Raw genomic sequence first — 22,627 nt, 5'->3', positions numbered from 1 at the left:
ACACACAGCACAATGTCCCCCCCCCCCCCCCAACTTACCGCCTGCCCCTTCTCTATCACTGACCCACATGTACATGTGTTTTTCCCATTCTGCAGGAGATATCTCCTAAAGATGTTTCCACGATCAGGGAAATCGATTGTCTTTGACAACTTTCCAGATCCGACCGACACCTGGGAAATCATCGAGACAATTGGTAAAGGGACCTATGGAAAAGTCTATAAGGTGCTTAATAAAATAGATGGAAGTAAAGCAGCTGTGAAGATACTGGATCCGATCCATGTAAGTTGAGTTTGTTACATAGTAAGTACATTGTGAAAGAGCTTTAAGACTTCTTCAATATTTTTTATGACTGAAACAAAGAAAGTAACGGCTACAATCTGGAATTGTAATATGTTTTTGTAATTTTTTTCTGTAAGTACTGGATCATATCACTTAATCTTTGAATTCAGGTGTTTTCAGGGAATCCAGCGCTTAGAATAGGTCATTCTATAGAGTTCACTGAATTTCAGTATGGCACTGCAATGGATGTTGCCATTGCAACAGGTGCATTTGTGAAAATTTTCCCTCCTAAATATTCCACATATTTCACATCTGACATTTAGAAAACACAGTGATTCAGCCACAAAATGTCAGACCAAGAACTTATAGAGCGAAACTGATCAGTGCCAAGTGCACAGTGTGTAAAAATTACCAAAGCTCTGATGACTCACTGACCAGCTACAGATGAACCAGCAACAGTGTCATGGACAGTCAAAGCTCATTGATGTACACAGGGAGCAAAGGCTGACCATTGGGTCTGATCCAACAGATGAGCAGATGAGAGTAGCTCAAATCGGTAAAAATGCAATGCTGGTTGTGATAGAAAGGTGTCAGAATACACAGTGCATTATAGTTTGTTGCTTATGGGGCTATAGACCAGTCACCGTGCCCATGCTGAGGCTTGTTTGCCACCAAAAGCGCCAACAAGATGCCAACAATCGACCATCTGTGGATTGTGCTGGTTAAACAAGTGAGGCCCCAACTACAGCAAAAGGGGGACCAACACAATTTTAAGCATAATGTCATGTTAATGCCTGATTGGTATATATATCTATACATATTGTTTTGCTCTTAGTGATGGCACAAGAAGTACACGTTTATGTCTTGTGACATGGCAAGTGTTTAATTTACATCATCGATTTCTGGGTGTTTTTACTTTCCTGCATCTTTACTTTAGTTTTAGTTGATTGTTAGTGTAGTTTTCCCTGTTGTATGACACCTTAAATGTGATCAAATTTCATCTTTTTAAACTGAAAATGTGTATTTTATATGTTTCATTATTTTTTACCTTTTACCTTTTTTTTTTTTTAGAGATTTATATCTGGAACAGGGAGTGCACATGATCTTCCAAGGTTAAAAGTCATGATTTTTCTTTACATTTCATCTGAAGCGTGCCCATAGGCTATGTATACCAGCTGGTATTTAAAAGGAAATCTAAATAGCTGGGTAGAAAACTCACTGAGAAGTAAACAGTAAAGGCCCCACCATCTCACAAAGAAAGAAAAACCTTTATGATGTGAAAAACCTCTGGCTTTGCAAGCACAAAAAATCAAATCGTCAGTGTAGTCTGACTTATTAGCTCTGCCCTCGGTAAGATAAACATCACTCTGCTCTGCTTTGTTCTCAGCCTGTGAAGAGAATAAAGCCAAGCAGGTTGGAAACACCTCAAGCGAGATTCTTGTAACTATTCTTCCCATCTACAACCATCAGCAAATTATCTCAGCAAATTGCCTCTGATGATATCAGTTTAGCACTCTGATCATTTTGGACTTGCGTTGCTTGTGGGGTGCTTTAGCACAGAGCCAAAACACAAATTTGGCATTACAGCAGAAGTGTGTGAAGAAGGAGAAGAAAAAAAAGAAACGGCCTAATGAGAAGAAGACTTTGTCATGCTGCAGGGAAACATGATGTTAAACTTGACATTGTGGGACTGATCTGTCCTATAGAGTCAACATTTTTTATAATTACTAGATTTACCATTTACAGAAGATTACTTCAGATGTGTTACATTTCTGAGCATTACCATATTTGAGTAGTCTGTTTGTTACCGTTCTTCATCGATTGTGTTGTCTATTTTGAGTCTACGTTATAGTGCATGGTTTATTTAGAGGCATTTAATGAGCAGCAGGGTTCTTCTATTAAACACACTCTTCAAGTCTCATTAATTTGGGAGGGGATTTGTTTCTAATTATTAAGAAACGCAAAGCGCATCATTACCATAATCTTAATCACTGCACTCATTTCGTTCACATATAGAAGATGCAGTACAGATTTTTTTAAATACTGTATGTTATGTTTAGTTTCAAGCTTTATCTTTTTCTTTTTACTTTTTTTGATGAAAAGCGATTTGTAGTCCAGTAATTTTCTGTACTTTTGCTTTCTACCTTAAGCTACATTAAATGTATAAAGCAAAGTCATTTTACATTGTGGGCCACATATAGCCACTTTGATCTTAAGTGGCCTGGATCTTTGAAATTCCCATTTCTGTCAGTGTAAAAAAAAGTTTAACTGCACATTTAGTCCCTAAGAAATCTTCATATATCAAAGGTGCAATTTCAACAAAGTGTTAAGTAGTTTGTTGCCCTGTCTTTGTTGTAGTTATAAAACTATTTTTTGTTTTTGTTTTTTACAGACAAAACATGAAAAAAAATGTTAATTACTTTGGTTTAGTATGAACGCAGGAAGTCTAAAAAATTATGCCCTCCTTCACATTTTACAAAACCATCCATTGGAATTAGAGTCTTTGCTGTGCCCATTTTGACCCCCAAACCATATGTTTGAAATAAAAAATCTGGTTTCAGGACTCTGTACGAGGGGTGTCAGACTTCCGATGCCACCAACTACAATAGGATTCTGCTCAGTACTATTTATTGTAGTACTGCTACTGTTTATCACTTGTGATATAGTACTAAATACTGTACAAGATTAAATGTCCACCAGCACGATTTGCATTATATGCTAAAAGTTCCCGGTCTTTAGGCTTTAATAACCATGCAACATTCAGAAGAAGAGTATACGATGACTGCTGTATTTAACATGTCCTGGATATGTCCTTTCGCCCACATTAAATTGCAGAATAAATGGTGGAGACTTTGCATAGTGTCCGAAGGTCGGTCGCTCTGTTTTTCTTTGATCAAATCAGGCAACCGATGACGTTCTTGATATTTAAAAAGGTTGCAAAGCAGTTAAATGAGGAGCTGCAGATACATGTCTTAGAAATCACAGGACAAAGAAATGAATCATTCTCAAAGTCTGGTTTATGGACATTGCATTGGCTGTGTATCTGTGATATCACCACAACTCTGTCACTGTTCTCTTGAATGAAGATAGTTGAGAGTATCCTCCTCATCACTACTGGTGTAGGAATAGAAAAAGTTGAGAGAGAAAGCAAATAAATTACAGTTTTCTCCACAAAGTCTAGAAGGTAAATAAATGAAAGAAAAAATGTAAGCAATAATAACAAAGTATCCATTCAGCTGATCTTTATATTGTTATTTTCTTGGTTAGAGTTAAACTAAGAGGACCGAGAAGCAGGATCCAGTGGATGGTTAGCTCTGCTTAGCATAAACACTGTAACAAGCAATAAATAACTTTGTAAATGTAACAACTTGTCAATCAGCCAATCCAATCCAACTTTATTTATAGATCACTTCAAAAACAACATGGCTTGTTGTTTTTGAAGTAAAAAACAGTGATAAAAGTATACATTATGTAACACTTTCATACACTAGTTATTAATGAGCATGACTGTTACTGAGCCACTTACATGTCAGCTGATATTTGATATATTTATTGTACTAAATTCATTTGAATTCGGTTTTTGCTTTTTGAATTTTAGATATTTTACTCTTATGTATTTCTTGTCATTTCTTAAAATTTGTATTTAAACATAAAATTATTTTAATATACAATTTTTGTTCTTTTTACAAATTATTTTTTACTTTAAAGTAAGATTGTATTTTATTTTATTAAGCTAAAATTATTCAGGCTATTAATTGGGTGTGTTTGGTCTTATTTTTAGCTTCTGTAACAAAAAAATTCCCCAACATTGGGATTATTAAAAAAGTAATAGCTTTTATCTTATGTGAAGTAACCCTCTCCAGTTCATAATTTCAAATTTTTCTACCAGTATGAAAATGGTATTAATATTATTTAACTCATGCCTAGACAGTAGTCCAGGTAGTAATTAGTATTACCTCTATTACTCTGTTATTTGGCATTAAACATTCAAAGATAAAATATGGCTGGTAAAAAAAATAGCTAAAGATGAGATTGTAGGTGTTAAAATGTGTGTGTCGTACACACTTAGCTGATGTTTGCTCTTGTGTTTCAGGATATCGATGAGGAAATTGAAGCTGAATACAACATCCTCAAAGCTCTTTCTGACCATGCCAATGTGGTCAAGTTTTACGGGATGTATTACAAGAAGGACATCAAATGTGGGGATCAGCTGTGGCTCGTACTAGAGGTAAGAGCACAACATTGGCTGTGTTTTTGTCACAGGCAGATTTGACTTGGATCTTAGAGAGCATATACTGTAGGTGCAAAAGCCTTATTATACTACAAACAGGAAGTCTTGCCAGGTATGTACAGCGGTCAGGGATTATGTAACAGTTTTAGCCACAATGGGCAGTCTAGGAGTTTACTTATAGAGCACCTGGGGGATTTGGTCGCAGGCCAGTTAGTACCAGGAGGGGGGGAGGTTAGATTGCGTGTTGTGAGCACCCTGCTGAGAGCAGCACAGCAGGGATTTCTGTTAACAGGAGCTGTCTTCATGTATTAGTTTATACACCCTCTGTATAAAGTTGGAGCACAGGTTGAAATGTTCCTTGTTGTAGTTGATTTCTGTTGTAGAACTGAAGATACAACACACTGAAATTGCCTTTTTTGAATTAGCCTTTCCTTGTTTGCACCTGCTGATGCACGAGAAAAGCCACATGTAGCCGTGATATTTTCATGAAGGTTCAAGGAGACCTTGCTACTGCTGCTGCTTTCAGTACTCCTCAAAAAGCCTTCCTGTCAGCTCCCCCCGTTCTCCATCTTTCTCCTTTTTTCATTTTCTGCTGTAGCCCTTTAGAAATGTCAAGCTCCAGACAAACATGTAATGGAGGTCAACCTCAGAGGAGAGAAAGTGTTTGTGGGGTCGAACACTGTGTCAGATATTGGTTTTCTTTGCCTTTTGGCAGTCGGACCATGTAATTTGTGTTCCTGCTTTGATAGAGAGCAGTACAAACCTGGAGATGTCTGGAAAACACTGTCAGCAATCTCAAGGAGGTTTGATAAGAAATGAAACAGCCATCGTCCAAAAGGGTGGTTGATGTGTTTCTTTGTGTGTGTGTGTGTGTGTGTGTGTGTGTGTGTGTGTGTGTGTGTGTGTGTGTGTGTGTGTGGTGTTTCTGGCGAATGGACTATAATGTAATTTGTCTCAAGGGATGGAAATGTTGGTCTGCTGGTTAATTAATCACTTTTTTTCTGAAATATCCCTTAAATACACATGCATGAGCCCCAGAGAGCATTTCTTGCTGCCATTGGTAAACCACTGTTTTCTGTATGACTTTGACAATTTATGTCACTGGGAGGAGACTTGCGGATAGGCGAGGAGAAGCCTTCAGAGCTGGCTGAAGTAGTCCTCCGGTGATTAAGTCAAAAGTCTGGCTGTACTTCACAGCAAAAGATGCAAACTCAGCAGCCTGCAACAAGTGCTTTAAGGTGATACTGTGCAAAGGAGGTAACACCTCGACTCTGATGAAACACCTGGCGACGCATAGCGGTTTTTTAAAAGCCGAGAAATGCGCTGTATTTGATAGCTTGCTGCGAGACCTCACATGGAGCACATCTACTGCGGGTGTGGTGCCTGTTATCGGTCCCGGAGTTAGCAACATCCCCCAAAAACCCGAAGAGGAGAGTCCTGGCCCCTAGCCCTGCCAGTGTAGCAGAAATGATGATGATCATGATGGCAGCAGCAGCCGTGCTTCTCTGCGTGAGTAGCTTAATGTTGTTCGTGTATGTCTGTGAAGGTTCTCAGTCATCCAGGTCATCGTAGTCAAAGGAGCTTGCAAAGAAAAGCATCTGGACTTCTGGACTTCTTTTCGTTGTTCGTGTGTAATTTACGTTGAGTAGGCTAACCACGTTATTAAATTAATGCAGGTAAGGTGAACTAGCAAACACCGTTGTAGTTACATGCGGCTGTCTTCTTGTTTGATGGCAGATGCTCCCTTCACCCTGGCCAAAAAGGCTAAAATGACCAAAGAAAAAGTGGAAAACAGTTAAACATGAGAAGTTTTTGGACAAAGTTTGTGGGTTTTTTTCCATTGTTTAAGCACTGCTTCCAGCCAAGAGTGATATCAAAAATCCCCTATAGCTGCAGAAAAGGCTAACATTGTTATCTTTTTACAAAAAAATAGCTAAACATGAGAGGTTTTTGGACAAAGTTTGTGTTCTTCATTCTTTAAGCACCGGTTCGAGCACTGGTTCGAGCACCGTTTAAGCACCGGCACCGTTTCAAAAGTATCGGTTTGGGACTGGTATTGGATAAAACCTAAACGATACCCATCCCTAGGCGTACCTATTTCACATTTGGATTGGATACTAGACTGGATATTGGTGACAACAGGCCAATCGATTCACTTCAGTATTCAGTATTCACTACACTGTGTATTAGCAGCAACTCGGGATTTTATTTCAACAGCATGCTGTGATTAAATTAGCTGAGATGACTGAACAGCTATATTGACGTCACTCTCAGACTTAACTATGACAAGAACATGTTGTCACCAACTCCATTAATATTATTTAAGTGTTTTTGTGTGAGGAGGAGTAAAAGGAGGTGCACTCAGACTGAGAGTAGGACAAAATAGGCCAGCTAGGCTCTAAATAACAGCAGTATGCAGCAGCCTGTGACATTCACACTTCACATGAGATGATATGAGACCAGTGTAGATAAATTTAGTAAATAACATAAATGCAATTTTAAAATCTTTATGTATTTTTGTGCTGTTGTTGCTTATCATCTTACTAATAATTTCTAGTCCTAGTTAGTGATATTATTGGTGTATCTGTTTATTTGTTACCTTTTACTTTTTACGAAGTTAAGAAAGCATTATTTAAATCGAGCCTGATGTTGAATATAAAGAATGATTTTCAATCTCTTTTTCATGCTTATATTTTTTTTTTACTGATGTTGGATATCTCAGTGGCTCCATGCTGTGGTATTTTATACATTTGCCTAACAAACAAAAGCTCCCCTGGGTCATTTCTGTGAAAAGATTTTTTAAAAGGTTTAGATCTAAATGTGCTGAAATAGTTGATGTTGATACTTAGCTTGAAACAAAACCACGTACAAGCTTGTGGCATAGATAAATGAACCTCTTAGTACCACTGTTTACCCAACAAAAAATTATGCTAACCTTTAACCAAAAGCCCCATTTCCCCAGGCCATCTACAACCAGTTTCCCTTCCTAAACATCCAAACAAAGTCTTAAGGCTAAAAAAAAAAAAAAAATACAAAAGCTAAATGAAGACCGACAGGATTTCCATTTAAGATACTCATCCTGTTCTTCTATTACGCTACCTTTTTTTCCACTGTTAGGAGATTATTGTTTCACACTGAACATTTTTCCTTTGTCAGGTACAGCAGTGCTAGAACAAAGTGTCCATATTTCTGTAATCCAAGCTCAGTGGGCTTCACATCAACAGCAGCACTGTTATGCTAGCCCAATAGATAGTTTTCACCTCTCCATCTTGAGTTTCCTTCCCCTTTCATCAATCTCCTTTCTCCTGACCTTTGCAGAGGACTCTGCATTTACTTCTCTCAGATATCAAGATGCTGACAGCACCATCCTTTTGAAGGAAAACAAAGAAAGTGCTATTGTTTTTTTAAGATAGTTTCATGTGAGTGTTCAGTGAAATTATCTACCAGGGCTTAATTCCTATGAGTAAAACTATAAATCTGCTGTGATCTTTGTTTATTCCCTGTGGTTACATATCCACTCAAAATTTCCCTTGCAAATCTGCAACCAGCAGTCCAAATCTGGTGGCTAATCCTGAGGCTGAAATCACTGCCTGACAGTTTAATAAGTGGCTGTGTTGTGCGTGTGTGTTTTTGTGCTCTGAAGTAGATGCACATGGGGTTTTAGCAGTAAAAAAGACAGGAAAGCAGGGAGTGAGGTGGTCATTCACCATGGTTACTGGCCCTCCTTTCTAAACTGTAATTTTCCATCCTTTAGCTCTGCTGAGAGGAGCCTTTCTCTGCCCTGCACTGACAGCAGACCGCTCATTATGAGCAGAATTCATACAAATTGCATCCGCTACTTTGTTAGCCCTTCATTGGGGTCTACGAGCTTTTGGCTTTGCCTCTGTAGTGTTCTCCTTTATCACAGCAGATGTGGGCAGAGATGAGCATGCTTTCATGTATAAAGGCCTAATATTGCTACCAGAGAGCTTGAAAATACTTCAAAGAAAGTGACGCTAGAGCGACTTTTATTCTCTGACTGGAAATAAGGAGCTAATTTAGATGTGCATGTCATTTGTGAGACTTTAAAAGGTCATTTGTTTTAAATGTTCACCATCTTCTATCGAGCTAAAATAAAAAATGTTGGAGTTTTAAATCAAAATTGCATCACTCTGGGGATGTGCTTTTTAAAAAAAAATTGGGATTGCTAAAAAAATGTCATTCGTCATTCATCTATGTGTGCAGATTAATTAAATTAAACCCCGGCCGCTAAAGTGAGCAGCTCAGAGAAGAAGCAGAAAAAGATAACTCAATCTATTGAAGCGCAAACCTTTACACCATCATTTTCTATCACGGAGGAAATGAACAGCAAAAGCAAGCAGCAGTGGTAGGAGAAATTGGCTTATGAAGATTCTTTGTCAGGACCAAAATTGCATAAAGAGTCTGCACATGAAGAAAACAATAATTAGCATTGTTGTCTGGGGAAAGATAAATGATAAGTGGAAAAGAGAGATAAATCTCTCGAAGCTTCTCATTAGTAAGCCTATACAGCTTTCCCTTTCAGTGTGGCACAAAACACAAAAACTGGATCGCACGAGGACTTGACTCGAAGGTTCAGGAGAAACTTAATCAGGGCTCATCCTGGGCATGTCGCTAGTCTATCCCAGAGCGACAGAAAATCACACACTCTGAACTCTACACCTATGGTTAGTTTACAATCACCAACTAATCTAACCTACACATTTTAGGACATGTGTTAGGATGTGAGCCTTAATCAGTTCACAAATTCCCTAGTCATTGAATCAGTGCTTGAAAACACATGAAAAATTTTTTGCTTGTCCCTTTTTTGCTTTCCTCGCTTCATTCTACTTGGACACCCTGTCAAAGTCAACAATTTGTCCTGGATTTTTCAACCCATTTTCTCTCTCCAAGCTCATCCTCTTGACCTTTGCACTCGTTAATTGACAATGATGTTTTGAAATAGTTTCCCTCTATCAGACCTTTCGATAAACGGTGCCAGAAAGTGGACACCTCGGCTATTATGCTCCGTGTAAACGATAAGGCCACGGTAACAATGGGAGTGCTCTTCTCTGGAGATGGTCCAGCATGCCGCACACACGTTTGTTTTCAGATCTTAATGAGGACATTGAATAGATACAATGCCTCGATTTCACTAACACGAACACTAACCCCCCAGAAATGAATGCTTAACCTTAAACTGAACTATAACCTAATTGTAACCCTAAACTCAAAACAACATTTTGAGCCTCAAAACATGCCTTCAAATTCACAAGGACTGGCATTTGGTCCTCATATTTATTGGTGGTCCCCACAAGTATAATGACAGTTCTTGGTCCTCACAAAGATATTTAAACAAGTACAAACACACACACACACACAGGGAACATGTTTCTTCGAGCCTTTTGCAACTCGGTATATCCATCCATAAATGAGGTAATTAAAAAAATACAATGTAAATTTAAACTTTTATGCAATCACACTGTTAATGAAAGATGGCTAAAGCGAGCACCTGTGTTTAGTTTGTTTCATCTTTACCTTTCTTTTATCTACTTCTTTGCTTGTCTTTGATGCAAAACTTGCATTTACATGACTAAACAAGCACCTGACCTCATTTGTAATGGAGACTAGACCACTCAATATTCAGTGTGTTCCTTTGTTTATTCTTTGACATGATGAGCAAGACAGAGCGCAAATCTTAACAAATCTTTTCATGCAGTGCGTTCCTCTTCCAAATCTGTGAAATGTGTAACAAGGAAAGATCAAACTCCATTGAATCGTCTCTAACTGTAAAAATGACTCATGATTTTTATGAGTGTCAGAAAGAAAAATAATTTTGAAGCCCATTGCTGGTACATTCTTCAATAGTGAGCAACATGTCAACATGGTTTTTCTCAATAAGGCAAAGGAGCAGATGAGAAGCCATCCACAAAAACTGACCAAGTAACCCATTCCTGATCTCGGTGTGTCAAATACTATGGGTTTTTTTCAAAGCTGCTGGGGTTTTGCAAATGTAGAAACGGTGTCCTGGGAATACAGTACACTGGGTTACTAACTGGTCTCATAGCTAACCAGATTTAGCTGCTGAAGCGTGAGAGTTTTACTTCCTTCTTTTTACTTCCTGATTGACAAAAGGCTCTCTTTCAATCATCTTGTGCTGAACTTTTAGGGAGTGGAAATGCTAAAGGAAAGGGATGTACTTCATTTATAACACAAGAAAAAAGTGCTTGAAAAGTGAGTACAACAAGAGTTCAACAAACAGTTTTTGTTGCATTAACCGTACCAAGGATTTTGTGGTACTTTAAACCTTGCCAATTATTTGTGATGCCTAAACATAATGACTGAATAAGAGTAAAGATAAAAAGCAAGTGAAAACTAATAAGAGTGTGAAAACATAGCCTCTAATTGGGCATGAACACTGGGCTCTAGGCTGAAAGCTTAAACAACGTCAAAGATTAACTGGAAGATGGCAAAAGCCATGGTTCAAAGCAGCCCGGTTCATGCATGAGAGATAATGCTCAGCAAGTGCAAAAGTAAAGTAAAGCTGACCAGTTTGCATGACAACATGGGATTACAAAATGAAACCGGAATCAACGAGCACCAAAGAGGTCATAGATTAAAATTAAGATCCATGATTGACATTAAAGGCTAAGTTTTCCTGTCAGTGTTAAAATTTCTGCCTCTGAAAAGAAACCGTAATCTTGAGGTGTTTGAATATCTGTGCTAAAGCTCATAGAACGGTTAGTAAATGTGATTTAAGCAGTTAAACAATTAAATTCAATCATCTATGACATTCCCAATGTCGTTTCCTTTCTGCAGAGATTTAGGTCTTCACCACATCTCTAATAATTAATGTTCATGTCCAGGATCACTTGTTGATGTGGCCGCTGTGGCTAAGGTGAGAGCACTAACGTTTAGCTCACCTAAATCCGGGACATCGGACCTCTCATTAATATGGATTCCTTTGTCTGCCTCGTGTAATTTAATGATGACAGGTGATATGGCAGCAATGATGTGGACTGACGTCAGGCCCCGCTCATTGTCAGAGTGCTGTGCTGTCTGTGAAAACCTCTGCGGTATTCTCTGCTTAACTGCAGTTTGTCTGCACGTCTGATAGCCGAGAGGAGACGTGAATAAGCTTCCTATGTGGCAGCTGAGATACATGCCATCCATCCTGCAACAGTCCTCCGGGCTCCTGATGAATAGGCAGAATGATAGGCAGATAGAAAACAGACAACAGGCACATCATTGAAAACTTATGCCAGTGCACCGTCAAGGTCAAAGAATTGCTTCACCTTCAGTGTCGTAGAAGGATTACAGATTATAGTTACCATTCCAACCTTGGGCCAGCATTTCAATTTGAGGTTAACATACAAAGTCAAATGAACATGACACAAAACTACTAATGAGAAATAAAATGTATTTGCAGTGATATATAATTCCTGAAATGCACAAGGAAAGAAAGACAAAGTGTTTCAAAGAGATATGGAAATGCAAGATACACAAAGAAGTAACTTTGACTTTAGTGGCTCTTGTTCCGCCGGTACCACCGGGGCCTTTTACCGTTGTCTTGTTGAGGTATAATGCAAGATTACAGTACAGTATAAGATAATAATAATTGCAGAAAGTTGCTTCTTTTCATCTGGACGCAGTGCTCTCTCTAGGAGAAACATTTCATTGCTCATATTTCAGTCTTAGATAAACTTTTCCCCTGCAGATGAACAAATTGAACTTTCTGGGACAAGATAATAACTAGCTCAATTTTAAAAAGCTGTTAATGCTAAAATGCCACCCATCAGTCTATTATCTGCTGCTTATCTGGTCTGGGTCACAGGGGCAGCAGTCTAAGCAGGAATGTCCAGACCTCCCTCGCACGAGTCACCATCTCCAGCCCAAAACACCTCACCAAGGAGCTGCCATAGTCAGATTCCAACTCGATCCTTTAAAGCAGCTCTACAAATTACCTACTCCTTGTGATCTCACTCTTTTGGCCACCAACTACAGTTTGTAGCCGTAAGCAAGAGGAACGTTGATCAGCCAGCAAATCAGTAGCTTTGTCTACATCTTCAGTTCTGTACCAAGCTCTAGAAAATTACTGCTTTGGAAAATGGACCAATTTTTATTACTTCCAGCTTCCCAAATGCCATGATTTGCTGCTTATATCAATTTTATGTGAATACCAATAGCGTCTCATCTATATTTATTATGTTTTAGACTGTTGGATGGATTTTTAAAAAGCATTTTGAAGATGAGATCTTTGTCTTCCAGTTAGTTTATAGACTAAATAAATCAATAAAATCAGTAATTGCAATGCTAGGTACTTGTGACCCACGAATTAACTACATTTAGTTAGTATTCACTGAGATCTTTAAATAAAGGAATGACTTTGTAGCTTGCTGTTGTCAGCACAACATTTTTTTAAAGCCCTGTAGGTTGAATTATAAAGAGATCACTCATTGTTTGGCTATTTGGGCCCTTAGATGTTTACTTTACTCTTTTTGTTGTGGTGCTATTGTTGAGCTATGCTGTACCTTTTTTCTTAGGACTGCAGGTAATGACACTGCAAGGTAGCATCATTATTTTCCATCTAATAAGGAGCTATTTCTTTACCCCAAATTACACAACACAGTGGGTAAACATCCCTTTCCCTGAGAAAATAAATATTACACTGTAAGCCTCATTGTGTGCTTCCACTTGCAGTAACCTACCATTTGAAATGTGTGTTAAAAACTATTTTTGTTGTATTAATTGTGAATGGTAGTCTTAACATTTTCTCGCACGTGTTACACATTTTAAACAGGCTGATTTTATAGGCTGATTTGCTTTTAAATTACAAGTTAGGGAAATCAGTGTAGTTATAAAAGAGCAAGAGATCACTACAAAAAGCTATAATGGAAATTTCCTGTCTACCAGAAAATGTCAAGGATGTTTTTTATGCATGCAGTTAAGAGTGAAGATGGAAAATTGCTCATAAAAAGTTGAATGATGCATGTGTAGATGATATCTTTTACCATAGAGAGTAACAGCGTCTGTGTTTACAAACAGGGTTCGTATGCAAAGAGACGCCATTTCAGTCCACTTCCAACCCCCAGCATCGCTGATTGACATCTTAGAGCTTTTTATTTTTTATGCACTTCTGGCATCTCCCAAAGAAAGACCCAAATTAAGGGTTATTGTTGTTGCCAAGGCAACCTACTGGGTAATTTTCTGTAATTTTCCGGGAGGGATTGCTATTGACGGTGAAGTCCATATCAAGATGCTGTATGCTGCAAGGAAACACCTACAAACACAAAAGTCTATTTTTCGGGGGAGGAGGTGTTCTGCCGCAGTGAGGAATGTCCCATAAACGGTGTATAATTTCTAATATAAATCTTGGCTTTGTCTGAATGCATACGATTATTTGCTTTATTTGAGCCCGCTTAGTCATCACCGCATAGATTAAACCCTGCATACAAAATGTACATTCTCTCCCGCTAAGCTGCCTGAGAAAGATAAGCCTCTAAAGATTGATAGAATTACTTCCAGCATCATCCCCCTGTTTTCTCGCTGTGAAATCTTATGATCAAAACGCTTCACCCCGTGCTGTTTCCACATGAAAATTCGGCATATCTTTCCCAGAGTTTGACACATTGTATAAGCAGAGTGTGTGCTGACTCATGGTGAGTTTTTGCTCATTGTCCTCTTTCCTTTGTGGACCCCCCCCCCCCCCCCCCCCCACTGCAGCTCTGCAATGGTGGCTCTGTGACAGATCTGGCCAAGGGCATGCTGAAGAGAGGAGACCGAATGGATGAATCCATTATTGCCTACATCTTGCACGAGTCCCTCATGGTAAGCATTGGAGGGGGGTGACTATGATGTACCCCAGAGTAAACGGGGTGATTTTACAGGCAGGTGCTCATCAGGATAAAAGAAGCTGTTAACCTCTTTGTTTCGCAGGGCCTCCAACACCTGCACATCAACAAGACCATCCACCGTGACGTCAAAGGCAACAACATCCTATTGACGACGCAGGGAGGGATCAAGCTCGTGGACTTTGGTATGTGCCTCTTTTTGCCTTTTTAAAAATTTTTGGCATCCCTGTCCTCTAATCAGCAAAGAACATGTTATAGCTCTATTTAACGAAATCAATTACCTTCAGCTGTCTTACAAATAAACTGTGACAACAATTAGTTTCCCTGAGAGGCTGGACTACATTTACACAATCCAACAACGTGGTGGATGGTTATACTTTTCCACTGTGCCACAAACAGCTGCAAACATTGCTGCTGCTCCCACTGCAATTTCTTAACCAAATGAGGCTCGCTGTAGTTCCTGGGCTCAAGGATCGGGATAGGCAAATTGATTCTGATGGTTTTCCGGAGATGACTCACCCTCCCCCAAAAACCCCCAGCTGCCTGTTTTCATTACAAATAAAATCCCCCTCTCCATTTGTGCGTAGGTTTGCATTTACTCCTGCTAATTGTGGGCTTCTCTTAAAAGCCCTCTCCTAACAATGAAGCACAAAGTGCACTGCTTTTACACAAGAAGAACTAGAGGGTGGGGAGGTATTAATGGAATCACTTGATACTTGAATGGGAAGTAGCTAATACTGAGCCAGAGCAGCTTCTTCCTCCTCGCGCTGCTGTCATGGAGATTCTCAGCACCTGTTTGTTTGTTTGATGTTTACTGATGAAGTAGATCGAGATGTCCAAACTCTGCACCCGGAAGCATCACATAAGTATTCATATAATTAAACAGAAATGTGATAATGCTTCTGGTGATAAGAGATGAATCCTAGGATCTGGTATTCTTGGATTTTTTTAACAGCTGTGTGCTGTGTGTTTTATTTGTGCATACAGAACATATTTGCTTTAAAAACTAAAAACAGTTACAAATACAACATATTCTGAACGGAATGGCAGAAAAACATCCCTCGTAATCGGTCAAAACTATGGCATCAGTACTAGTGGCTCTTATTATTGCATCTGAAAACTGCTTTATTTAGCTAAAAAAACAAACATTAAATACCTCTTTCTACATAATTTATTAATTGTGTTTAGTGTGATTCATTTAAAAGTATTTATGCTGAAAGAAGAACCAAACAATCCTCCATGAGTTTGTAATTTCTCAAATTATTCTGTATGATCTGGTGGTTTGGCCGAGACCACACATGTTGCTTTCTTAGTTTTTGCTGCTGTACACTGAAAATCAGCTGTCACATCTTCAACACTGTGAAATGCTGGAGTATTCATAGACTAGAAAAAGTAACCTGTTATTGGTTTCAGTTTTAAAGTGAAACAAAATGTTTCAGTCTTGTGCAAAAGTCTTGAGTCACCCCTCATGTCTTTATATTTTGCTTCCAAGGAGTAAGGCCTTCTTCTAATTCTGTACTTGACAAATAGTTCTCCCATCTCTCTCTGAAGGTCTTTCAAAGATTTTCTTTGACCATTTTCAGAGGATTTTTTTTGTTTTTGTTTTGTGTGTTAAGCCACTTAAGCCCGACCTATGAACCATTCAAGCATAAAAAAGCACCTAACTCAAGCGATGAACCAGTGTTGTGTCTACACATGAAAGACAACTTAGCAAAGAATCAGTTCTAGATGGTATCTGTCTATGCAACTTTTGCCTCACTCTGATTTAAATTAAAATGCTATAAACACTCACAGACGATATCACACAAATTGTCTGAAGCTATTAATCAGGTTATTGCAATCCTGGCATCTCCAACAGCATCCAGCCATTATTTCTGCGATATATCATCTCTTGCTTATTTACAATAAGAACATCTTATCAAGTGTTTGATGTTTCTCTGGCTCAGCCTGTAATGAATGTCCAAGATAGGAAGGATATCGTATCTCTGAAAATAATTTATTACATACAAACATTGTTGGTTAGACCAGAGAGCCAGTTTCAATTCACCGTGTTTAGTGCTAAGCTCATGTAACTCTCACAGGAAGTAATTATGTTTAATGTTGGGACACGTTATCATCAGTAAATTGTTGCTGCATTCACTTTAAGGTATAAGAAAGCAGTGGCACCGCTGATCAGCTTATCTTCTATGAATAAATATTTGCCGCTGTGCATGACTGTTATCTGTTCGCACCATATTTGTGGTTGCTGGTTAGAAGTAATGCATGTGGATCAGTTTAGGGAAGATGTTAGAAGAAGCTGTATTATAAGAGGAAATAAAGTTTATATTGAAGTGTGGGTTTAAAGGAAGAAGAGCCACAGATTTTCCTGACAGAAATCTCTCGACATCTACTGGATGGTTCCCACTGGTTGAGGTCTTATCTATTTTAATTCCCTAGCAGATCAAATCGGTCATTTGTCCTGTAACTTTCAATTCAATTCAGTTTTATTTTTGTGCACCTCAAGCTGCTTCATATTGTAAGGTAAAGATCCTACAATAATACAGAGAAAACGGCAACAATCAGACGATCCTGTTTGAGCAAGCACTTGGTGACAGTGGCAAGCAAAAACTCCCTTTTAACATATGTATTCAAAACCACAAAACTAAAAAATGAAAAGCTTAGTTGGAAGTCAGAGTCACTGTAAATAGCAGGGTTTACCCAATAATTAAACTTTGCCCCCCTTGCACCATAAATAATAATTCATTTTTATAGTTTTTAAGTTTTTATATTTTTGCCAGATTAAAAAAACTGTCTGCTTTCAAGTTTTCTCTTATTATTCTATGAAGTGTTCACATCATAGGCAGCACATTCAAGTAAAACAAGCTGTATGCATTACAGGAATTGTTAGGTTTGAGTGCTGCCAGCACAGAGATTCATAGGATTTGTATGGAAAATAAATAAGACCACAAAAACAAATGTTGTTAATTTTAGTCCACTAGATTAGTCTAAATTAAAAGGTCCATTTACTTTTAAAGTTGTAACTAGGGACACCACTGTATTCCTAATTTTGTCTATCAATTTTAAAGACAGCTGTCAGTCTCCTGGTCCTCTAATCTACATGCTGAATTGTGTGTGTGGTAGTAAGTAAGGGCTTAAAGTCCCAGAATCAAGAGCCACATGAATGTGTGTGTGAACGGTGAATGTGGTTTGTGGTGAAAAGTCTTTGTTTACTGGTTCACACATCTGCTACAAGCTCCTCCACTACAAGCTCTCCTGTAAATCACACTTCTTGCTTTGTCGCTGCTTGATCTTCACTCTGGGTTAGGCTTTTCATTGCTAACCTTTGTTGACTTGACACGTTCTTGGTAACACATTGTGTGTGCTGTGGTTAGTTTCTTCTGGCCTCATCACAGTTTTGCACTTTATACATATATATACTCCATACATACTCCAGTACAGCCTGTAATCTACTGATTTGTGCTTTTGAACAGGATGTTTTCATTTGTCTGGTCCAATATGATGCCATATGTATTGATTCATGCCCATGTACTCAAAAAGAATATTTTTCACTTTTGAAAAGGAAAAGAATGTGTATATTTCGAGAGTGGAGGGGTTGCTGGTGGAGTGACTCATTTTGCTGAACACACTAGAGGTTTAAGTTAACATCATAAACATCACACATTCTTTGTATTATTTTTTTAATATTTTATTACTTTCATAGCATTGAGCATTAAACACTATGTGGTCAAGATGAGAAAAATCTTTGTGGCTTGGGTTAAAATACATAAAAAATACTCTGGTTTCTTGATTTCAATCGTACGTGCTGCAAACACAAAACGGACTTCCTGTGAAAATAGTCAGGAATTCATGCTGACTGTCATGAAAAAGCGCAACAGTTTCTGTTCATGGCCATGCAGAAATAATTGCTTTTGGAATTATTTCCTGTTTTGCATGCTCATGCCATTTCAAGTAACGTAGAGTATTGGAGCAGGTGCATCGCCATCTTTGTCTCCCATTCTTACCAACATGAACTGAGGTCAGGCAGTTTTTGCAAAAAGACCTTAAAAAAGCATTTTCATTTATTTCTTCTGTTCTTCGGATAATTAAAAACAGGATTATTTGATTAGTTTCCATTTCAATTACAACAAGCTGCAAGGTCACTGTGAAATGTTTTAGTGCAATGACAACAGGCTGGATTCGAAGAGTATGCAGGCACCTGGGTTGAATCTCATTTATAAAAGTAGCTCCAACTTCTTTTGTGACGTCCCGCTTGCCAGCTTGTACGCTGCTGACAGCTGAGATTTGAATGAGGTCTGTGACGTCACGAAGGAGGAGAAACAAACTCGCAGAGTGACGAAAATGGCGGGGTTGGGGGGGGGTCCGACTCGAGCTTCCACGGGTACTGCGTCACGCTGGGATTAATGGTTTTTCGTGTGGAGGGGCACATGCTACACTGAGCAGCTGAAGAGATAAAGCCCCCGCAGTGACTCATCACCGGCGGAGAAACAGAACAGCAAAAAAAAGACGGACCCAAAAAAGAGCAGCAGAAGAATGAGGAGAGCTGCTCGTTCATCGGTCTCTCATGAATATTCTAATTGACGGCATTATCTCTGTGATGATTATTAAGTGTGTGGCCCACCAGGCTGCACTACGGGCTAATGTAGTGGAAACAGAGGGGTTGAGAGAGCTTTAATAGGGGGCTCTTTGTGTACCTGTACTTTCACGCGCTGATATTCCTCACACGCCTTATATATCATAACAAACACATACAAGTTTGTGTATAAGGATGAATCCCTGTAAAACTCTGAGTTTGTCCTCACTAATGTGGTGTGATGTTAGTGTGTTTGTGGTTTTACGACACGATGTGACTGTCCCTGTGTGTATGTTCGCCTTATGCCTACACCTCCCCGCCCTGCACATGATTATAATCCCTTTTGATGTTTGCCACAGAACCATTTTCCTTTACACTGCTCATCTCGGCATTTCTCTCCACCCCTGGATTTAACCCCCAAGCTCCAACAGTGACAGCATTTAAATGGATGCGCAGAATCATCACCATGTCTAAATTTGCTGACATGGTTGGAAATACATTCATGTGGTGTAAATGGCTTTGTTCTGTTACTTAGAGATTGTGCCTGTCTGCACACTTTTAATGTTTTAAACAGATTTTTATGCAGTTCACCATCTGGATGTTTTGTTGGTACATTTCCTCAAATTGCCCTTTCATTTCTTAAAAGCTTTTATGTTGCACGTCTGGCTGCTAAAACACATTTTGCAGAATCTGTGCGCCTCATATTCTTCATGTAAAACTATGAAGTAGAAGACAGAGACGCGGTTCTGCAGCAGCATGTCGTGCATCACTACATCACCTTTTGTTTGTGGGTTGCCGCTTTTGTCTCGAGGCTTTGCTTTTGTCCCGGTCGCTGCTCTTGATCTGGCCGGCTGCTTCAGCAGAGCCCGCCCTGGGATACATCACAGTGTAGCGTAACACTGATTTGTCTGGACTGGACCGAAGTCACGATTGTGGGTCAGCATGTTCCTTGTCAGGCACATTAACACAGCACACACACACGTAATGACACACGTGTCCTCTTTTTCTCTCTGCAGTCCCATTTCTGCTGAACGTATCTGCCTCTGACTTGACTGCTGTAATGTGACTCGGGCCTCTCTAGCATCAGACAATAAATCACTCAGATGCGTCTTGTTCTGGGAGGAGGTGACACGTCTCCGGCCACCAGATCGTGCTCACAGTTGAATTGTATTCAAATGTTGTTCTTGAAATGCCAAAATCGCTTGCAGTCAAATAAGAATTTGTAATTCATGGCAGTCTATCATTTGGATAAAGAAAAAAAGCACTGCAGATGTTTATGCGTGTGTATTGTTTATTTCCTTCGTCACTATAGCGACAGCTCTATCAGTGCACGCTTCAAGAGCCGTTGGGCTCTCTATCATTTGAGCCATGTCCTGCTGTTTACTGTGCACTGTTTCCCTTTTCACAGAGCATCACTTTTACCTGCCAGTGTGATCTTTGTAGAAATAAAAACATGTTATTGAGATATTTTGAATTGTCTCCACTGAGTCTTGTTTTCTACCCTGCAGGCGTTTCAGCCCAGCTGACAAATACCCGTCTGAGGAGGAACACCTCAGTGGGAACCCCCTTCTGGATGGCTCCCGAGGTACGGTAAAAGTGGCCTATAAATGCTCCCGCAGCCTCGTCTCTTTCTGCTACATTAGCCTGGAGCAGATCCCAGTGGACCACAGTTAATAATCATCAAAGAGATAACACTGTCAAATACAATGTGCATGGAAAAAGTGAAATGGGCAGCCTCCATCGTTCATCTCTTGTATAATCATGGCTGAGTGCACTGACAGTATGTATAGCTTGTGTAGAGAAGTGGCTGCAACAAAAATTGAGCGTTTTATACCAGTCGTATGTGTTTGAACCTTATTCTTTTTATAGCAGGTTAATGTGACTTTGTGCTGTGAGCTGGGCTCTCAGCTCGGGGTTCTTAACGACTCTCTGACACTGACTGAAAGGCTGTTTCTATATGATAGTGTTTTTCTTGCTTCAGTAATGCATTAGGGTTTTTGCAGTTTTTGTATGCTGTTATCTGTGGCCACTACTGTCAATGTTTATTGACAGCGTTAGAAGCTGTGCTTCCTTTATATTGCAAGTTAGAAGTTCAGTGGTGGTAGGTGAGAGTTTGCACATCAAAGTCTGTTTACAGGTCTTGAGGATGTGCTACTGCGTATTTGAAAAAAACACCTTCTGTGCCTCCAGAGGGATCAGTGTGAAGTCCATTAAACCGCCTCAAGTGTTGTCACTTGCATGGAATAAAAAAATAATGTTTTTCAATAATGTAAAAAGTCAAAATTCAGAATAAATAATCTAATTTTTTCTTTTAAGTTGACTGAGAAAATATTGTAATTCTTTTTAGATAATTCATAACTTAATGAAATTTTTAAAAGCGAAGAAGAGGTGCTCATTACCATGTTATGAATGTTGATGCTGCACAGTTTATTCAACAGAGGTCACTTTGGAACTTCCCTGATGGCACCATGGTTGGAGCACCAGAAAAGCAACAACCTGCTGATCTGAGTAATAAATAATAAATAACTAGAGATACTACTAACACGCAGTCAGAAAATCATGTGTCTAAAATAACAGTAGGAATCAGCTGACATACTGGAATATTATTGGTCCTGAAATTCCTATACTTGTCAGGCTCTAAACATCCCTTAATATCAAGGAGAGCAGGTGAACACACATGTTCCAGCATATTTGGTCTTGTATCCTGTATATTTTGACTTTCATACTCCCCCTCCGAATTGGCTCTCCAGATAAGGGAACACAGTGTGTCTCTGCATTATTAACAAGCAGCCAGGCTGTCCATAAGTCTTTTATAGATGCAAAACACCCCATCATACTTCCAAAGGCTTCAGTGAGAATGACATTCCTGTCGAGACTTCACCATACGGGGAATCGGCTCCTGAAACAATCCACTGCTGTCATGAAATTCAAGCTTAGTTCCTTTAATGGATCAGTACGATTTAACACATTTCATAATGTGCAAAACTGTCTCCATTTTCAGTTTGTGCTGCAGTCTTTGCTGTTTCACTACTGCTCAGCAAATAGTTGGCAAGTGTTTGCAGACAAGTCAGAACTTAGCATGCAAACCACAGGCAACCACGACAATCTGCTAACGACCAAAGCAATCACAAGGAGGTCTCAGTTTACCAAATATAGCAACCAATTTTACTGAGCAACTGCCAGCCACCCCAGTAGGTTTTTAAGGAGTAAGACATTTAAATGGATCTTAGAATGAAACAGGGACAACAAACAAAACACACTGCAGAGCAAAACAGATTGCGTAATGTTGGAAAACAAACTTCAGATGACGTTTGGACTGTGCAGTGAATTGATTCATCATGAAAAAGGCTCGGCAACCCCTAGTGGAGCAACGGCATAGCAGAAAACAGAGATAACCTGAATGTTAGGAGACGCACTTTTAGCCTCTCAGTCAGACACCATTCATTTATTTTTCATTGAACTTGAAGCAAACACTTTTGGAAACCCTCAACAAGTAGAGGAATCTGTTAACCACCCATTTGCACGCTTAACCTCAACACTGATCAAGATTAGATGAGTCATTAGCGGAATTCGTGGGGATGAGATGGGTAAACTTATACTCAGCATACATGATCACCCCAGATCAACTTGCATGTTCACTTGTTAAATCAAAATAGCTTTTACATGAAGTTTGCATGCCGTGCAAATGCAGGATGCTGC

At 39.2% G+C, this 22,627-nt stretch overlaps 1 protein-coding gene across 6 annotated transcripts in view; it reads left to right on the top strand.

The window, feature by feature from the left end:
* The window catches only part of myo3a (myosin IIIA), a 73,515-nt gene that overhangs the window by 7,557 nt on the left and 43,331 nt on the right, over window positions 1-22,627 (top strand). For all 6 annotated transcript variants that reach the window (XM_026180080.1, XM_026180078.1, XM_026180079.1 and 3 more), the window contains exons 2-6: window positions 96-279; window positions 4,373-4,507; window positions 14,231-14,335; window positions 14,444-14,543; window positions 20,437-20,513. In XM_026180080.1, coding sequence (XP_026035865.1) covers window positions 96-279; window positions 4,373-4,507; window positions 14,231-14,335; window positions 14,444-14,543; window positions 20,437-20,513 — 601 coding nt within the window. The remainder of the gene's footprint in view (window positions 1-95; window positions 280-4,372; window positions 4,508-14,230; window positions 14,336-14,443; window positions 14,544-20,436; window positions 20,514-22,627) is intronic.

Source organism: Astatotilapia calliptera, chromosome 9 (assembly GCF_900246225.1).
Source record: "Astatotilapia calliptera chromosome 9, fAstCal1.2, whole genome shotgun sequence".
NCBI lineage: Eukaryota > Metazoa > Chordata > Actinopteri > Cichliformes > Cichlidae > Astatotilapia > Astatotilapia calliptera.
Note: the sequence above shows the minus strand (reverse complement) of the source record. Positions and strands in the feature narration are given on the sequence as shown.